The following is a 19055-nucleotide window of genomic DNA, read 5'->3' on the forward strand; positions in this document are numbered from 1 at the left end:
CTAAACCTAGCCTACTACACCTAAACCTAACCTAACCTACACCTCAACCTCAAACGAACCTAACCTACTACACCTAAACCTAATGCTAACCCAACCTACGCCTCAACCTCAACCTAAACCTAACCCACTACACCTAAACCTAATTCTAACCTAAACTTGACCTAATCCTCTAAACATAACTATAGTAGAATGTGTTTCGGAAGTGTCCATTATTTCCTTAATCCTAGAAGCTCCATACATGGGAAAAGTGGCATGAATGTAGCTGTAGTGACAATGGTTTCTCAAATCTTCTTCAAGTACATGGCAGACAGGTGGTGTGTACTGGCAAAACAGCTCCACCAGTGGACAGGAGATATAGTGTGAATAGAACAACATGTACGAATATCTGCAAAATGGCGCCACCAGTGGACGGGAGCATCTTTTGTGAATCATATGATATGTATGACATATCTCTGTGCCACTGTTACGAATGTCGCGGAGTGTGCTCTTAGTTGTATATGTACAAATTTGATCTGATCTTTTTGCAGCTTGAAGATGCATTGAAGGTTTATTCAGACGAGTTTTGTTGTTCATTTGAGAACTAGCTATTAGAGGCGGCTGCAGTGCAGTGCTTAAGAGGAGGAGGGTCTATGGTGTTAACTACCTAATCAGAGTCTTTAAATCTTACCACTAGGAGTGAATTACATGGAACATATGGAGTGGATTCATCTCCAGTGTAATGCAGTTCTTTTTTTAAACAGTAAGGTGCGCTGTTTTGCCCAAAGCATATTATTTAAGCTTGTCAAATATTAAGATGTTCAGTATTTAACCACCTTTTTTAATTTATTTATTTCTTAAACTATGAAACAGTGCTTATTATGCATAAATAGGTGTACAGCCCCTGAATTACACCTAGAAATATAAAGATATGCTCAGACTGCTGCTGTTGAGCCCTAGGTCTTAAAAGGTTAAGAGCATTCTGGAGCATTTTTTCCCTCCAGCTCCAGCTCCAGCTCTTTTTAAAGGTCTCTGTTCTGTCCATGGCCCGTGTGTGTAGGTGATGCAGAGAGTGCGGCAAGCTTTGCCCGGAAGCTCTTATCTCTTGGAGCCGAGCCGTCGCTGCGCAGCCGCTGGACCAACATGAGTGCCCTGCACTACGCCGCGTACTTCGATGTTCCACCCCTCATCCGCGTTGTGCTGCAGGCAAGCCAGCCAGGAGGTGAGGGAGTGTTTTCCTGAGGAACAACAAACAAACAAGTCACCAAAATACCACCTGAAAAAAACCCTAATGTTTCTGTGTTGTGCTGTGTTTCAGAAGTGGACGCCACCTGCAGCGATTTTGACTTTGGGACTGCCCTGCACATCGCTGCCGCTAACCTTTGTACCTCTGCAGTCCGCTGCCTGCTGGAGCTGGGAGCTAATCCTGCATTCAGGGTACACACAGCTACATGTTCTGATTCAAGCAAGCATGATGCCTGCATGATGAATTTCATGCATAATCATGGAAGCAGTGAGCGAGAAATAAGAATGTAGAGTTTTAAGGTATTCATCTATCAGCTGACTGACATTAGCATAATGAATTACTTCAGTGTTTGGCAAGTGAAATCACTAATGCTCATGTTTACTGGACAGACGGCGCCTCAATGAACTGCACTCATCAACGTGCATAATTTTGCAGCAGGTCTGCACAGTTCACTAGCTAACACACACAGTTTTCCTTCCATTCCATTTATATCAACATCAGCATCACAGGTCGATGATCTCGAGTTGTATGAGCACTCAGTAGTCAGTGTCATACTGAAAGTGTGAGTAACCTCAATTGTTTTTATTATCGAACATTTTTACAGACAGCTTGTGCACCCCCTAGAGGTTGAAAATTCAGTTCTGCTGCGTTTGTAGCGGCATTTGAGGATTTGTCCCACTGCTATGTAGTGAGGGGTTGCAGCCTTCCAAATGTTAACACTCCCACTGTTTGCGTTGGCGACATCGAACAAAGAGAAAAGCCTTTAATCGACTGCACTCGAAAAGCCCCACCTCCACACACTCATTATCAACATTTCTCAAATGTGCTGTAAAGGCGCGAGACCTGCTGATATTGGATCTGCTGGATCCTCAGAAATGTGCAATGTAGAAACTTTTTAATAGAGTTCTTGCTAGAGTTGATATTTGATTATTTAGACACATTCACCATTAGTTTTGGATGGAATTTACAAATGAAAATTATTTAACCCATCCGTGCAGTGAACACACACATGATCACTAGTAATCAGTAAAAGAAACCCCGTGATAATGAGAACATTGCCATTGCCGTGACGCCTAGGGAGCAGAGAGGATGAATGGCCTTGCTTAAGGTTCCAACAGTGGTACCTTGCCGAGCCCGGGTTTAGAACCCACAACCCAGTCATTAATAGCCCAGTGCTCTAACTGCTAAAATAGTCCCACAGATTAGTATAGTGGAAATGGTAATGTTTGAGTCACCACTGCCCCATAAATGCTACAGTCTGCACATTTAAATAATGTTGCATGAATGTAAGCCACTTTTAAATTTTAATATAACTGTTTACCAACATCAGCTGTTATGTATGTATACAATTACTGTCAAAGCAATGAAACTTCCATGCTGGACAAAGCTTGCTGGATTTATTGGTGGTATTGTGGTTAGATTTCCAGTTAGTTATGATCAGGTATTTTTGATAACCTTGTTGTGATTCCGAAGATCCAGTGAGCATCAGTATATGTACATAGGACATGGAAATGTACACAGAACATAATGTAGCCGGTTTGAAACGCTTTGTTTACCACTAGCACAGCTGTGGCGATTTTCTATCATTCAGAAATCCAGTGTACACCTAGAATTCTTAAAATGAGGATGATACTGACTGCAGAAAGGCAACACAACTTTAGTGGGTCTGTTTTCTCTCATATACATTAGCTTTTTTTTCCTCCGCCCTTAAACCCATCGCATTTAAACATCTGGTAGAAAAGCACCGGTATCAGTAGTCTCCTTTTAACAACCTCAGGAATTGAAAAGGAAATACAGGAAATATGGCTGTACACAATGGGTTGATGTTTTTAGCAGATGCTTTTATCCACAGTGATTTCAAATGGTTAGTGTAGCGTGTTATGTAGTAATTAAGCATTATGGCAGAATGGTCTTGTCTGAGGCTGAGCTGTTAGAAGCTATAAAGGCACCATAGGATGTAAAAACTGTATTTTGTAGTTGAATACTGGCAGTTCAGTACATGGAAGTGACGAACCATGAACCTTAAAACCCAAAAGCTCAAAACTGTTACCTAACTGTCTAGACTCGTTATATTTATGCCCCCAAAATGTACATAAACCCAGCCCACCAGAGAAGGCCCTATTTAAAGCTGGCACATCGGTAAAGCATGGCGATGACTTTAGGAGAATATGGTGGTGTTGATGCTGGAGAGCAGCTCATCACCTCCAGACTCCAGAATCTGCTGTGCAAACCAGGCCTCATGGGCGCGGCAGTTCCTGTGCCAGTGTCTGCAGAAAAATGAGCGACGTGGGTTGGCAAACTGGGATTCGCGATGTCAACCCTCAGCTTTTAGCCTCACATCTCTCCATGGTCCACTCCCTCACCTCACCGGTGCTGAACACCAGCCAATGTTGCACGAGCCTTCTGTAAAAGGAAAACCAGCGTGCTTCATTCGGAGGTAAAAGAACAGGGTTGTAAATAGGTGTGTAACATCGCATCTCAGCATTATTCACCCCTACCAAAGTCATATACACTATTTGGACAAAAGTATTGGGACACCTGCTCATTCATTGCTTTTTCTGAAATCAAGGGTACTAAAAAAAAAAGCTTATCCTGTTTTTTGGAGTAACTGTCTCTCTACTGTCCAGGGAAGGCTTTCTGCTAGATTTTGGAGCATTGCTATGAGGATTTGATTGCAGTCTGCGACAATGGCGTTAGTGAGGTAAACTCCCCAGCTAGATGATGCACCATCCATCATTCCAGGGAACACAGTTCCACTGCTCCACAGCTCAACGCTGGGAGGCTTTATACACCTCTAGTCGAGGTCTGGCATTAGGTAGCATGGTGCCAATAGGTTCATGTTAATCTGCTCCGAAGAGTCCTATTATATTGACAGTATTCCTTTCCAAGGACTAGACAAGGTGTGTGTGTGTGTGTGTGTGTGTGTGTGTGTGTGTGTGTGTGTGTGTGTGTGTGTGCATTTGCACATCTGCGTCAGCAATGAGTCCAACTTCAAGTAGCTGAATGCATTTATTAGAAGGGCATCCACACACATTTGAACATATAGTGTATCTACTATTTATTCATCAAAGAACTACTTAATAGACTTTAGGCTTTGAAGGCTACATTGCTGTCCCACTAAGACACAGCAGAATACGGCCATTTAATGACCACTACATGGCTGACATAAATGAATAGCACATTTATACCTTCTATGTACCAAATGTGTGTCACATGGGCGGTCCACATAGAGCTATTTATTATGCTCTCTTCCTTCTGCATGATGCAGCAAGAACCCATCGTGCTGTATTTTTACCTAAGGCAACCAAATGCACCGAGTTTATCCAAATATCCTCTTTCATATTTAGATTTCTGGGGTAGAGATGATGGTATTAGGAGAACCCACACACTCTTAAAAGATGTCTCAGGCACACACACACGCATGCACATGCGCACACGCACACACAGGGCTGCCTTTTATTTTCTCGCTTTCAGCCTGCTCCCACAGGCATGAAGTTAAATTAGCCATGCTCATTTCTTTTCCTAAACTCATTTTACACTCACAAAGCGCTACAGCCAGGGGTCCTGAGCTGCTCAAACAGATGATGCCACAGTGTCTGAATGGTAATTATTGATATTATTTACCCTTTTGTAAAATGCAAACCCTGCACTTGCGCAGGCCTTCAAGCAGAAAGATGAAAAGTCAGGCTTTTTCGTGCTGTGTCATGGTGGGCGGTTCGTATTGTCAGTGCTTTTGTCCGAAGGCCAGGTTGAGCTGCTGAAGTCAGACCAGTTCAACGCTCAGACAAAGTCCTTAATCATATTTATATGCGACAGTAGTCTTCTGTCTCTCGTTGCGACCATCCATCTTCATCAGTGAGGAGAGGGATTTTGATGGCAGTGTGATGGTGGAGACACAAAGTGCACAGCCTGTCATTCAGACCATAAATAAACAAACAAACCTGAGTCAACAATCTTTCAGTCAAATATGGTGAAATTGATGGAATTTGAACACCCTGCGACTTTGCAAGTTCTCCCACTTAGAAATCATGGAGGGGTCTGAAATTTTCATCTTAGGTGCATGTCCACTGTGAGAGACATAATCTAAAAAAAAATTCCGGAAATCACAATGTATGATTGTTTAATAATTTATTTGTGTGTTATTGCTGCAAATAAGGATTTGAACACCTGCCAATCAGCAAAAATTCTGGCCCTCAAAGACCTGTTAGTCCGCCTCTAAAAAGTCCACCTCCACTCCACTTATTATTCTAAATTAGAAGCACCTGCTTGAGGTCGTTAGCTGCATACAGACACCTGTCCATCCCACACAATCAGTAAGACTCCAACTACTAACATGGCTAAGACCAAAGAGCTGTCCTAAAACACCAGAGACAAAATTGCAGACCTCCACAAGGCTGGAAAGGGCTACGGGGCAATTGCCAAGCAGCTTGGTAAAAAAAAAATCAACTGCTGGAGCAATTATTAGAAAATGGAAGAAGCTAAACATGACTGTCAGTCTCCCTCGCACTGGGGCTCCATGCAAGATCTCACCTCGTGGCGTATCAATGATCCTAAGAAAGGTGAGGAATCAGCCCAGAACTACACGAGAGGAGCTGGTCAATGACCTGAAGAGAGCTGGCACCACTGTTTCCACGGGTACTGTGGGTAATACACTAAGACGTCATAGTTTAAAGTCATGCATGGCACGGAAGGTTCCCCTGCTTAAATCAGCACACGTCCAGGCCCGTCTTAAGTTTGCCCATGACCATTTGGATGATCCAGAGGAGTCATGGGAGAAAGTTCTGTGGTCAGATGAGACCAAAATAGAATTTTTTGGTCTTAATTCCACTCGCCGTGTTTGGAGGACGAAGAATGATGAGTACCATCCCAAAAACACCATCCCTACTGTGAAGCATGGGGGTGGAAGCATCATGCTTTGGGGGTGTTTTCCTGCACATGGGTCAGGACAACTGCACTGTATTAAGGAGAGGATGACCGGGGCCATGTATTGCCAGATTTTGGGGAACAACCTCCTTCCCTCAGTTAGAGCACTGAAGATGGGTCGTGGCTGGGTCTTTCAACATGACAATGACCCAAAGCACACAGCCAGGATAACCATGGAGTGGCTCCGTAAGAAGCATATCAAGGTTCTGGAGTGGCCTAGCCAGACCTAAACCCTATAAAAAATCTTTGGAGGTAGCTCAAACTCAAACAGCGAAAGCCCAGAAACCTGGCTGATCTGTGTGGAGGAATGGGCCAAAATCCCTGCTGAAACCTGGTGAAAAACTACAGGGAACTTTTGACCTCTGTAACTGCGAACAAAGGCTCCTGTACCAAATATTAACATTGATTTTCACAGGTGTTCAAATACTTATTTGCAGCAGTAACACACAAATAAATTATTAAACAATCATACATTGTGATTTCCGGATATTTATTTTTGATTATGTCTCTCACAGTGGACATGCACCTAAGATGAAAATTTCAGACCCCTCAATGATTTCTAAGTGGGAGAACTTGCAAAGTTGCAGGGTGTTCAAATATTTATTTTCCTCACTGTATTTACAATACATAATTTAAGGCATTGTCTAATATGCCATTCAGGACTTACTTTACATTCCCTGTGAAATTATGTACAACAGTACATTTCCCACTGCAAATTAAGCTAATGCCAATGTAGTGGTCATGTGACACTTGGTGTAAAGCAATAGCGTATGGGAAGCAACAAGATCGGTAGTACTGTTTTAAGTGGTCCTTTGTAGATGATGAATTAACTCTAATAGAATAGAAGTAGCATATCAGCAACGTATCGGTGCAGTAGCAGCAGTGAAGCATCTGAATACATTAAAGCAAATATCTTGAAGATGTTCTGACGACATGTTGCTCACATTAAGTAGATGTATGTTACATGCAGTGTTCCATTTCACTTCCATTGAGCAGATTTACCTTAGTCCTGCTCCGAATGCTAACCACAGTCCAAACCTCCACCTCAACACTTCAAACCCTGGCTCTAATCTTGAACCTATCCCGTACCTTACCCTGGCCATTACCCAGACCCTAATCCTGGGCCCAATCCTGACCCCACCCTTAACCTCAACCCAAAATCTAATCCTAACCTTCATTCAGGCCCTAATCCTGACCCTAACCTTAACCTCAACCCAAAACAACTCTAACCTTTTTAATATGTTATATCTTAATATGTTATCTTTCTGCAGAATTAACTTAATTCTGGTCTTAATACAATCCGCAGTCCCAACCTCAAACCAAACCCCTGGCTCTAATCCTGACCCTGACCTTAACCTTAACCTTAACCCAAACCTAACCATAACCTTACCCTGGCCCTAATCCTGACCCTAACTTTAACCTCAAACTAAAATCAAACCCTGACCTTTGCCCTAATCCTGACCTTAACTTCAACCCAAAAAACAATCCTAACCTTGATTCTTAATATTTTACTTCCATTGAGCAAATTGACCTTAATCCTGGCGCTAATACTAACCACATTCCTATCCTCAACCCAAAACCTAACTCTAATCTTGGCCCTAACCTTAACTTCAACTCAAAACTAAACCCTAATCCTGACCCTGACCCTATTCCTGACCCAAAACCCAAAAGTTTACCCTGGCCCTATTCCTAATCCCAACCTCAGATTAAACCCAAATCCTGACCTTAACTTCAACCCCAAAAATAATCCTAACCTTGATTCTTAATATTTGACTTCCATTGAGCAAATTGACCTTAATCCTGGCGCTAATACTAACCACATTCCTATCCTCAACCCAAAACCTAACTCTAATCCTGGCCCTGGCCCTATTACTGACCTTACCCTCAACCCAAAAGTTTACCCTGACCCTATTCCTATTCCTAATCCCAACCTCAGATTCAACCCTATTACCCCCTATTACTCCTGACCTTAACCAAGACCCAATCCTGTTAAAATCCAGTTACAGAATGGGGTCAGTAGAATGTCTAATCCCAACCCTCACCCTGGCCCAAATCCTAGTTCTAACCTTATTCTCGACCCTATGCTGAGGATGCTGATGGTTTGTAATATGTGTTGCTTATTCAGTGGCTTCTCAGGTCACAGTCTACAGATCTGAACGCGGACTCTCCAGATAAAGTGGAAAGCCCCAGAATAAAGACATTTTTATTTACAGGTTATTAAAAGTCTCTTGAGTATCTGAATGTACTGAATGTATTCAGGCGCTTCACTGCTGCTTCTCCATTGAGATGTAACGTTACTGAGTTACTGAGAGTTTGTGGAGTGTTTATTTCATCTAAAAAGAACCACTCAAAATAAAGTGTCACCAAAAGCTCAAGGGCAGCTGAATGGACTGAGAAATAAAGTACACTCTAAAGGCTGGATTTAGGACTATTCTAAACATGGTCTCGCCAACTTTGACTCATCACTTGAAATTGAGTCATGCCGGAATTACAGAAGTGGCCACTTACAGCACAAGGTGAGAAGGGCACAGCAAGGGGCAGGCTTTTCAAATGGAGCACACTTTCTCTCAGCTAGGATAACCACAGTGATTTCCCAAAGTTTTTATATATATATAATATACACATACACTGCATTCTGTAGCCTTTAGCTTCACCTAATTAGCAGGCTGGCAGAATAAAGTAATGTGAAGTGTAGTCAGCAGGCATGTATAACAGATTTGCTACCTCAGGTCCAGTCAGATCTTATTAAATCAAATGTTATAGTTATAGAAAATTGTTTTGTTATTCAGTAATTGAGGCCTTTGATTGTATTTCAGAAAGGAAACTGTATTATGTTACTATCATTTCTGCCACAGGGAGGGCAGTGATGTTACACCAACGCTACACCAACCGTTATTAAAAATGAACTACTCCCCACGTTACTACTCTACACGTATACTACTTCTATCCACATGCTCTTCAACACAGTCCCACTAGTTCCCACTAGGGTTTAGATTCGGGGATTATGTTGACATGACACATCCTTTGCTTTCTCGGTATGGGGTCTTCAGTTGTCTTGTTGGCGCATTATCAATTTATGTGGCTGTCCTTAATAAAAGGACGGAACAGGTTTCTTCCAACACTTCCAAAACAGCTGCTAAACAGTGTATGACATAGTATCGATGTCAGGCAAAATGGAAATTTTACGGAAGAAGGTAATAAGGCCAATGGATGTCAGTGTAAAAAGATTTTATTCCGTCATTCCGGAACATTTCTGTTGGTCCATTTATTATAAAATAAAAAAAAAAAAAAAAAAAACACGTGGAAGTGACACATGGAAAATTGCATAAATGGAGAAACAAGGTTTTTGTCTCACAGCAGCGATATGCAGACATTACTTTTTGTAACCAGTTCAGAAGTTAGAACTTAACAGTGCAGTTTAGATATGCTCCTGCTCTTTATTTGTGGTTGTAAATCTATTGAATAAACCAATCAGCCATAACATTAATACCTAATGCCTAATATTAAGCCGGTTACCCTTTTGCCATAACAGATCTGAGCATTCGAGGCATGGACTCCACAAAACCTCTGAAGGTATCCTCTTTGGTATCTAGCACCAAAACATTAGCAGCAAATCCTTTAAGTCCTGTAAGTCGAGCTTTAGGTGCCCATGACCCTGTCGCCGGTTCACAGTCGGTTCCTTCCACTGACCACTGCATCCCGGGAACACCCCGCGAGACCTACCTGATGTTTTGAAGATGCTCCAACCCAGTTGCCTAGCCTAAGTGGCTCAGACTGTTCACTTGCTGCCTAATATATCCACCCCTTGACAGATGCCACTGTAGACGAAGGTTGTTAATATTTTTCATATCTCCTGTCAGTGGTGATAATGTTATGGCTGCTGGGTGTGTGCTTAGGCATCAGTAGGCATTTTTATTGTGATTGGAGAGCAATTCCGAATGGTACCACTTGGGGGCAGTGTGGCAGTGTTTAAGTGCCACAAACTCCACTCACAACTGAATTAGGCTCCGACTGACAGTGTGCTGCAGTGTGATGACCCTGTTTTCAGTGCATCATCAGCTGCAGTATGCGAAGACTCAATCAATAGCTGTGGCCATTCTCGCCTCATATTAGTCGCAGATAACCTAATGTCACTCTCTAAATAGAGTGGAAAAATCTGCTACCGTATTCCCTATGCTCAGCACTTGGGTTAAGTAATCCTTTAATATGACATGTGGCATTGGATTTGGGGATGTTATTCTATTACTTTATAATAATGAATGCCAGTAGCAGTTTCATTTCAAACCCTGTTCACACCGTCTGCACTAGGCCTTGGCCGTAGCCGTGTCAGTTCAGTCGGATCTTATCTGCCGGGCATCACGTCCCAACAGCAAACAGCTTCAGCTTGCCAACCAGAAGGCTGTGATGTTTTCACAGGGAGCACAGGGAGTGATGAATGAGTGTGTCTGCAAGTGTGTGTGCACATATATATATATGTGTGTGTGTGTGTGTGTGTAACTGAAATAGAGATCGAGAGGGAGGTTCACAGAGTAATGCACATTTTTCTTTATGTTTACACTTACCAGTCTACTGCTTCTCAGGTCAGCTTGTACCTCAGCTTGTAGGTCAGTCGCAAAACGCTACGTTTCCCAAATCGTTCTGCTGTTAAGCTGATAAGGAGTTTCTGTCAGTTCTGGCGATAGTTCAGCACGGTGAACAGCTGGCCTGGAAGGTGTAGCTGAAGGACACTGCTAGTCAGCATGGCGGCAAATTAAGTCAGCACATCTTTCTGTCACTCTTCCACCATCCATCATCTTCGAACTGTCCAGAAATGACCAGCTTGGCCCAACTTGGGCTGCACGAAGTGTCGTTTGTTAATCGTGGGCATGAAATTGGTCTTTGGTCCAGTCACAGTTCCAGGCGACTGTTTGTGTGGGTCTTTTGATGGATCAATGCTCCAGTGTTCAGGAACATATGAAAATGTAATGTGAAAAAGGTAAAGGTGCATGTATTTGTCATCATTTATCATCAAATATGTCCTCTACAGTTTACCCACCTGTGTAGTGAACACACACACACACACACAGACACACTAGTGAACTAGGAGCAGTGAGCACACACACCTAGAGCGGTGGGCAGCCAACTCCAGCACCCGGGGAGCAGAGAGGGTGAAGGGTCTTGCTCAAGGGCCCAAAAGTGGCAGCTTGCTGAGTCCGGGTATCGAACCCACAACCCTGTCAACAATAGCCCGCAGCTCTGACTGCTGAGCCACCACTGCCCCGATGATAAATGCCTGACAATTAATGACCATTATTATGTAATATTAGGTCAGTATTGTATTAAGACAAACACTTACCACAAAAGTGATTCCTAAAGGGGTGTGCGAGGATCACATCTAAAACTCTCTCACCTGTAAAGAGGTGCTTCAGAGGCGCAGCGTTCAGATTGTCAGACTTTTTGTTGAAGGTGGCCTAGAGCAGCCGAGCAGCACTTACCTTTGCATAGTTGGATAATAAGCGGTTTTGACCTGTTACATTTACACACCCAAAATCTGGCGAAAGTCTTCACGGCTAAACTCAGCGGCTACTTCAGAAGGACTTGGAAAGGTGGATAAAAAGGGTAAAAGCTAATGGTAGACCTACTGGAGCAAGTGATAATAAGGTAAAGGTGCAAGTATTTGTCCCTGTACAGCGAAATGTGTCCTCTGCATTTAACCCATCTGTGGTAGTGAACACACACACACTAGTGAACTAGGGGCAGTGAGTACACACACACACCCAGAGTGGTGGGCAGCCAACTCCAGCGCCCGGGGAGCAGAGAGGGTAAAGGGCCTTGCTCAGGGGCCCAACAGTGGCAGCTTGCCGAGCCCGGGAATCGAACCCACAACCCTGTTATCGATAGCTAAAATTTCTTAAGCTAGTTAACCACGCGTTGTGCTGATTGGACACCCAAAGGACACAGAGAGGATAGCAGCACTATCATGTAAGAGTAATTGCAACAAATATGCTTGCTTGCTACAGTTCGGAGCTAGGCTAGACTAGGCTAGGTTAGGTGATGCTATGCGGCTGTGGGCCGTCTCGGTGGCGTAAATATAAATGAAGCTTATATTTTTCCTTTTTGTCACAAGCCCATCATAAAAGGAAAAATCAGTGTTTTACATTTTGAGGTTAAATAACAGGGTGGTAAATAGGCTTTTGTCCTTTGTATAATGGCACCGCAGTCGTCAGTCATTTGTGTAATCGTTTTTATATATTTATTCATTCATTTATTTATTTATTTATTTATTTATTTATTTATTTATTTATGATGGGTTATGGGAACCCTTGCTAGCAACATTAAGTATAAAAAGGATTGTGCTGCAACTTAACCTTGAGCTGTGAAGGTAAACAGCTATACAAACCTCAAATAAAGCATAGGATAGTAGTGTTACAGCGGAGTGGGAGCTTGTAAAACCCGAGTTGCTTTGTGAATCTGAAGAATCTCTGGTAATCTTTATTATGGAATATCAACTTGCATCTAAACAAGCGGTAGTTCTTTTGGTACAATTTGGTTCCCTGGTAAAGTTTTTAATAGTATAAATTTTTAATCTTAGATGTGTGAGGAGGATTCTTTTTTATGCAAGCAGCCTGCACATAGCTGCTGCTCATGAAAACTTAATTTCCAGCACCTACTGTTTATAAGGTATAAACTCAGAACAGGGTATCAATTGCAACAGACTGAGGGGCTAACTTAACAGCACCTAAGAAGTGTGGTAAATGAATCCAGAGCACAAATAATTTGGCGGTTAACGAAAAGAGGTTGTGTCAAACATTGTCTTGCTCACAAAAAATCAACCTGTCCAGCTCAATCTGGTCAAACTGACCAGTCTTGCTCTAGGCAAACATAGGGTATCATACGCTATGCTAATCAAAAGCATAGCTAGTCATTCAGGCTAAAACACCTTGCTACCCTATGCTGGTATGGCTGGTTGACCAGTTAAGTTCTTAACCAGCAACACTTCAGCCACCTGAAACCGGCCTTGATCGGCCCCTGATCCCAAATCATTGGATTAGATCGGGACCTCCCTAATCAAAAGCTTAGCTAGTCAATCAGACTAAAATGCTCTGATGTGCTGCTGGTAAAAGCTGATAGACCAGTTAAGCGCTTACCCAGCAGCTTTTCAACCACCTTGACCATCGAAGACCAGCTTGGACCATCTGAAACCAGCCACCAGCAGTAGCTGGTCTAGTCCTATATGACATTTATAGTACTTTCCTGGTGAATCTTCTGACTGAACGTTTTTGTTTATGTATATGGGGTGATACGGACCTCTATTGAAAGGTTAGATTCAACACTAACTAATACCATGGTATGGAGGCCACATTTCAGCCTGACTGGCTTTCATTAGGTGCTGTTTCAGAATGTTTTTCAATACCGTTGTGAATTGTATGATTTACATACACAACATAGGCAAAAAAGTTACTTTTATGGCACAGAAACTTGAAGCTGTTCTGGGTGAAATCGTGGAATCTGTCTAATTGCTGTCAAAATGGGCAGGTAATGTTGCTATGGGAAAATAAATAAATAAATAAATAAAAAAAAAATATATATATATATAAGAAATTGCAGTTCTAGCCGTCCATACAGATCATGCATCCCTATGGGCCGCTCCCTCCAAAAACTCCCTCTGCTACTTTTCTAATAAATTGCAGTAAAACATCAAAGTGAATACTGTTTGCTTTATGGCTATGGCCTCTGTGTATGTGTGTGTGTAGGCAAACACTTCCTCGCAATTTGCAGCTTTGTGCAAAAAGGGCCACTGTGAAAGAAGGATCTCCTTAGCAACAGTGTTTTGTAAATGCTCCACCAGGAGCTCTTGCACTTGATGTATAGAGCAATGTGCAGGAGGACATCACCCTGTGGCTAGGGCTTTTATTTATATCATACCTTTACAAATGGAAAAAGCTCTCTTTCTCCTGAGCAGTGCATTTGCATGGGTCTAATGATGGAAAAGAGCACCCTCCTGAAAAACAAGTGCACAAAGCCCTCTTTAACCTCCTCTGTGGAAAGGAGGCACCCCAAATGGCCCTTTGCTTTGGAAATGGCAGGCTCTGCCTGACTGCACACTGCCTCATGTTTAAAGACTCCTTAGGCTTGGGCTGCAGCAATGACGAGCCAACTGTAACTCTGTTTTTCTTTCTTTGCCTCTTGCCCGTGGGTTCTCTCGGAGTGTGAGGCTTAATCTCGTCACCCAATTAACATCAAGCACGACACATTACTGCTGGCCATCTCGGCCGCCTGGCGCCGGCGACGAACCTGTCAGGACGCATTGCAGGATGAGGTGGGGGAGAGTGTAGGGTGTCCAGTGTTCAGGCAACTACCTCTGCTATCAGCCTAATAATGAAGCCAGTTTAAAAGAGGGCCACGCTGCGCTGGTAGTAGCTCGCTGCTTTGCTGAATGAAGATGTCCACAGGCAGGATGCAGAACATTATTTAGCCTGTGGGGATGTTTTCCGAGTTAGCAGTGGCGGCCTTCAGCACACGTTTACATGCAGTATGTCACTGTATAGTTGGGTGACCCTCTATGTTTGGGTAATGCTATATACAATACCTTTTGTTTATGAATGAACCTTATTCGCCATATGCTGCCACATGTCACGCTTGTGTTGACTCAGACTAATGACTAGATTTTGGGTCCCTAGCTTCAGGACTAGCTTCAGGCTCCGCAAGGGTTTTCAGAATTAGGAAAATCTCACTTTAGTAATTGCACCTTGGCAAGTTGAGGCATGCTAAAGCTCAGCTGTTCTCACCATTTTGTTCATTGTAATGGATAATTTCTGGTCACTTTCCAATTTCCTAGAAAGCCATACAGCGGTTTTAGTAGGTTGTTTTTATTGATTTAATTCAAGGTCTTGTTCTTTGTTCAGTAAAGCCCAAATTAAATACTTCTAAATGGCTCATTCACTGTGCATTAGGCTTTATTCATGAGCACATATACCGTTATATAGAATTAGAGGTTTGTTGTGTGGAAATAATTGATAATCTCACTATAATGTTCTATAATTAACATTGTGATGCCTTATTCATGCGAATTATATAGCATACGCCGACCTAAATGGAGATTACGGAACTGTTCAAGGTGAACTCCATCATATAAAGTTGAGTTTTAGTCATCATTAATTGGAAAACTCTAACCATGTGTTAATTCTAACATACATTAGAAAGACAAAAGTATTGGGGCACCTGCTCATTTATTGTTTCCTCTGAAATCAAGGGTGTTAAAATAGAGTTTTACATTACTTTTGTTGGAGAAACTGTCTCTCCTGTCCAGGGAAGATGGCTTTCTAATAGATCGTGGGGCATTGCTGTGAGGATTTGATTGCGTTCAGTGACGAGAGCGTTCATGAGATCATGATGTTGGATGATCACCACCCCAACTCATCCCAAAAGTACTGGATGGAGCTCCACCATCCATCATTCCAGAGAACACAGTTCTTCCACTGCTCCACGCTGGAGGGCTTTATGCCCCTCTAGCCCACACCTGGCATTATGATGTGAATTTGTGATACAGATTGCCTCCAATAAGGCAATCATTTACTGCTTAGAACTTCTAGGAATGAAATACTGCCAGTTGTACACTAATGCACTGTGAATTTAGGTGATGCTCCATGTCAAATATGTAGCATAACAAAGTGTTTTGCACATCATTGGCACAAATGATCCAATTATTAGTGATTTTCACACAGCAGACCTCCAATTATGTGGTAATAAAGGTTAATGTGCAGTAAATAAACCATTTGGAAGTGTGTAGTTTGGGATTTAATGAACAAAGAGCGTTTCTCAAGTACTGTTGTACCCCATTTCTTTAAGTTTTAAGTAAAGTACCATTATTGTCGTTATACTTCTACACAGCTGTACAGTACAATAAAATCCTTCTCTTCTGATGTTTCTTTTTCTACAAAGCTGAAGACAGAGCGCAGGGTCACCCATACTATATTACTCCTTGAGCAGAGAGGATTAAGTGGCAGCTTGGTGGACCAGGGCATTGAACTCACAAGTCTGTGAACAATAACCCAGATGGCTAACCACTGAGCCAGCACACTTGAACCTGTGCAGATGAGTGTTCTCAGTTTTTGAAATGTTTGTGAGTTTACCTGATTGGACCAAATAAGGGGAGCAGAATGGGAGATGTGGTCTACTCATTTTCAGGCTACGAGTTGGTTCATAATATTCATCTTGATGTTTATAGAAGTTCCTTAATGGCATCGTCTTATTCTCCTTGTGCAGAACGATAAGGGCCAGTGCCCCGCAGACGTGGTCCCGGAGCCTCTGGACATGCCTCTTGAGATGGCAGACGCAGCAGCCCAGGCCAAGGAGTTGCGGACTTTGCTGCGGGAGGCATTGCCCAGACCCAGCGCCCCTCTCCCCGTACTGCCAGGACGACCCCTGAGCCTCCTCACGGAAAAGGCCCGCGCCCAGCTCTCCAGCATGGGCATACGCCTCGGTGACAAAGTCATCATCGCTGGCCAGAAGGTACTACTCTGTCTGTCCCTTGTTTTTATAACTGTAGACTTCTGATCTGTTGGAAAAGTAAGAACATGGGTAGGGGAAGGGGTGGAATGTAAAAAGCCTGTTCTTATGGTTACTGAAAGTAAAGGCAAAACACTAAAAGCTGTGTGAAAGACCATACTCCTGTCTAATACACTCCTGTGAAATGAACTTGCATAGAAAAAATGGCATTCCTATTTGGGTACTCCTATGTACATAGATACTGTGACCCTGCATCATTCTTTACTACGCATAATGCAGTGCCACAAATAGAGTGGATGAATAGAGATGCTTCTGATATTCAGTCAAGACATGGTTCCTCCGCCTCTCCATGTGCCAAAATCCCCAAATCCAATGCATTTGATCAGCAACTAGAACAACTAGAATATCATATTTTCTCATTTCTTTCAGAAGTTTCTGTGAGCTCAGCCAAAACAGTACATAAAATAACCATGTTAGGTTTTATTACTTCAGTCTGCAGCAGCTGCAAGACTCAAAAGAATTCGAGCGGAGAAAAGATGGCAAACATGATGGACATTGTTATGGATTGCTTAAAGGTACCCATCAGAGTTTTGTCCAGCAGGGAAGAACAAGGCGGTACTAAGATAAAATGGGCCATGTAAATCATACTTGAAATGTCAGTATCAGCAGGAAGCTCTCTCTCTCTCTTTTTTTTTTTTAATATTTTTTTTTTTTAATATTTTTTTTTTTATATGAGAAAATGGTTGTGTGCTCTGCCTTCAGCCTCGGCTAAGAGCTGAATCATAATTTATAGAAACCCAACAGCAACTGTGTCAAAGGCTGCATCATAAACGACTGGGTTTCAAGTTAGATAGGCTTTAGGCTGGTGAGCTGACATGATGACCAGCTACAAATATTCAGCATTTCTGTTATTTGCTGTTGGAGGTTACATTTTTACATAATTTGAGTTGTTGAGTTAGTTTGAATACATACAGTAGGCTCAGAATTTGGCAGATCTACTCTTTTAGTATTCAAAATTGACTGTTTGAAAAATTGACTGTGCGATTTTCTAAATAGACATAATGGTTCTGAGCAGTTGGGGACCTTGGCCATGAGTGTTGAGACAAAGCACTGTTCCTTCACTCTCCCCACTTCCTTTACATTCCCTTACATTTAGGCCACAGGTGCGCATAGAAGCATCATGGTTTAGGAAAAGTAAAAGCTTTCCTGTAGTGAACTAGAGAGGATCGCCTACTATGATAAACATGAACTCCTATTAGGAAGGCAGTTACTGACTCTGCACTGTTTAAATGGGCTTATTGTTGGCTTGATGAAGCACCTGCCCTAATTTGATGATGTTTTAATAAAACGGCTTCTTCTTCATATATTTTTCCACTCATCAAAAAGTCTTAGCAAAAAAAAAAACAAACAAAAAAAAACATGTTTGGCACCGAATTAGCAACATTGATTCAGCCCAATCCCAGACCACGTTTGGCACCCACGTCTGGCACCCACATCTGGCCCACATACCACAATGATTACTGCCCAGAATTTCTTCATTGCATTATTATTATCATAATTATTGCTGTTATATTGCTATTTAATTGTTATTGTTATGTTTAAGGATACAGTTCAAATACAAAATACTATATTTACTACTGTGTTTACTGTAATTGTGTTAAGCAGAAGTAACATAATGGTGTTCTGTTGCATAATAGGGTTCTGTTGCTTTTATCTGGACTGGTCCTTCAGTGCTGTGTGTGGACTGAATGTGGGTGCCCAATGTGACCCAGGATTGGGTTGTATCAACATGTTAGCTGGAGCCGTTTCCTTTCTCCAAACTTTTGTTGAAAGCTCAATAAGGGCTCCATTGACCCTATCGTTGAGAGATGGTGAGTTCATCCATCGCCTGGAGTCCAAGAGAGCATAATTGGCCTCTCACTGGGCACCCATCCCTCTTCCTCCATCACTCGGTGTGATGATGTCCAAAGTTCTACTCCAAGAGTGCTCAGTGTCCAATAACATTGTGTTAGTTTGAAAAGAGTCTGCTGGCTGGCTGGCTTCACTTTTCTCAGAAGTAGAAGAGGCTGTGTCCTGCAGCATGTTTACCCAGACAGAAATGACTCCTCTTAAACATCTCCCAACCAGTTGTTGACTTTAGTAGGTTAAAAAATGAGTCATCCATCATTCCTAGAAAAATACAAACATGCAGTCTGTTGCTGTAGTGTTGATGCTGTTTATATGGCGTCCAGTGCAGATGGTAAATGGATAGATGGTTCATGTACCTAAATAATGTGGAGTAAGTCTGGCTGCGGATAATGTTGACCAATTGCATTGCTGGTTCACTGTTTCACAGTCGAGGTAGGAGGTGCCCTGGAAGTACAGGGTGCTGTGGCCTCTGAGCAATGCTGAGAATACACACAGCTCCTACATAGAGACTACC

The 19055-nt window shown here is 42.5% G+C and overlaps 1 protein-coding gene across 2 annotated transcripts in view; it reads left to right on the plus strand.

Annotated features, from left to right (window-relative positions):
• The window catches only part of LOC140564055 (CAP-Gly domain-containing linker protein 4), an 84322-nt gene that overhangs the window by 12447 nt on the left and 52820 nt on the right, over nt 1-19055 (plus strand). For both annotated transcript variants that reach the window (XM_072689116.1, XM_072689117.1), the window contains 3 exons: nt 1037-1198; nt 1295-1413; nt 16391-16636. In XM_072689116.1, coding sequence (XP_072545217.1) covers nt 1037-1198; nt 1295-1413; nt 16391-16636 — 527 coding nt within the window. The remainder of the gene's footprint in view (nt 1-1036; nt 1199-1294; nt 1414-16390; nt 16637-19055) is intronic.

The sequence above is a fragment of the Salminus brasiliensis genome, chromosome 10 (genome assembly GCF_030463535.1).
Source record: "Salminus brasiliensis chromosome 10, fSalBra1.hap2, whole genome shotgun sequence".
Classification (NCBI taxonomy): Eukaryota; Metazoa; Chordata; class Actinopteri; order Characiformes; family Bryconidae; genus Salminus; species Salminus brasiliensis.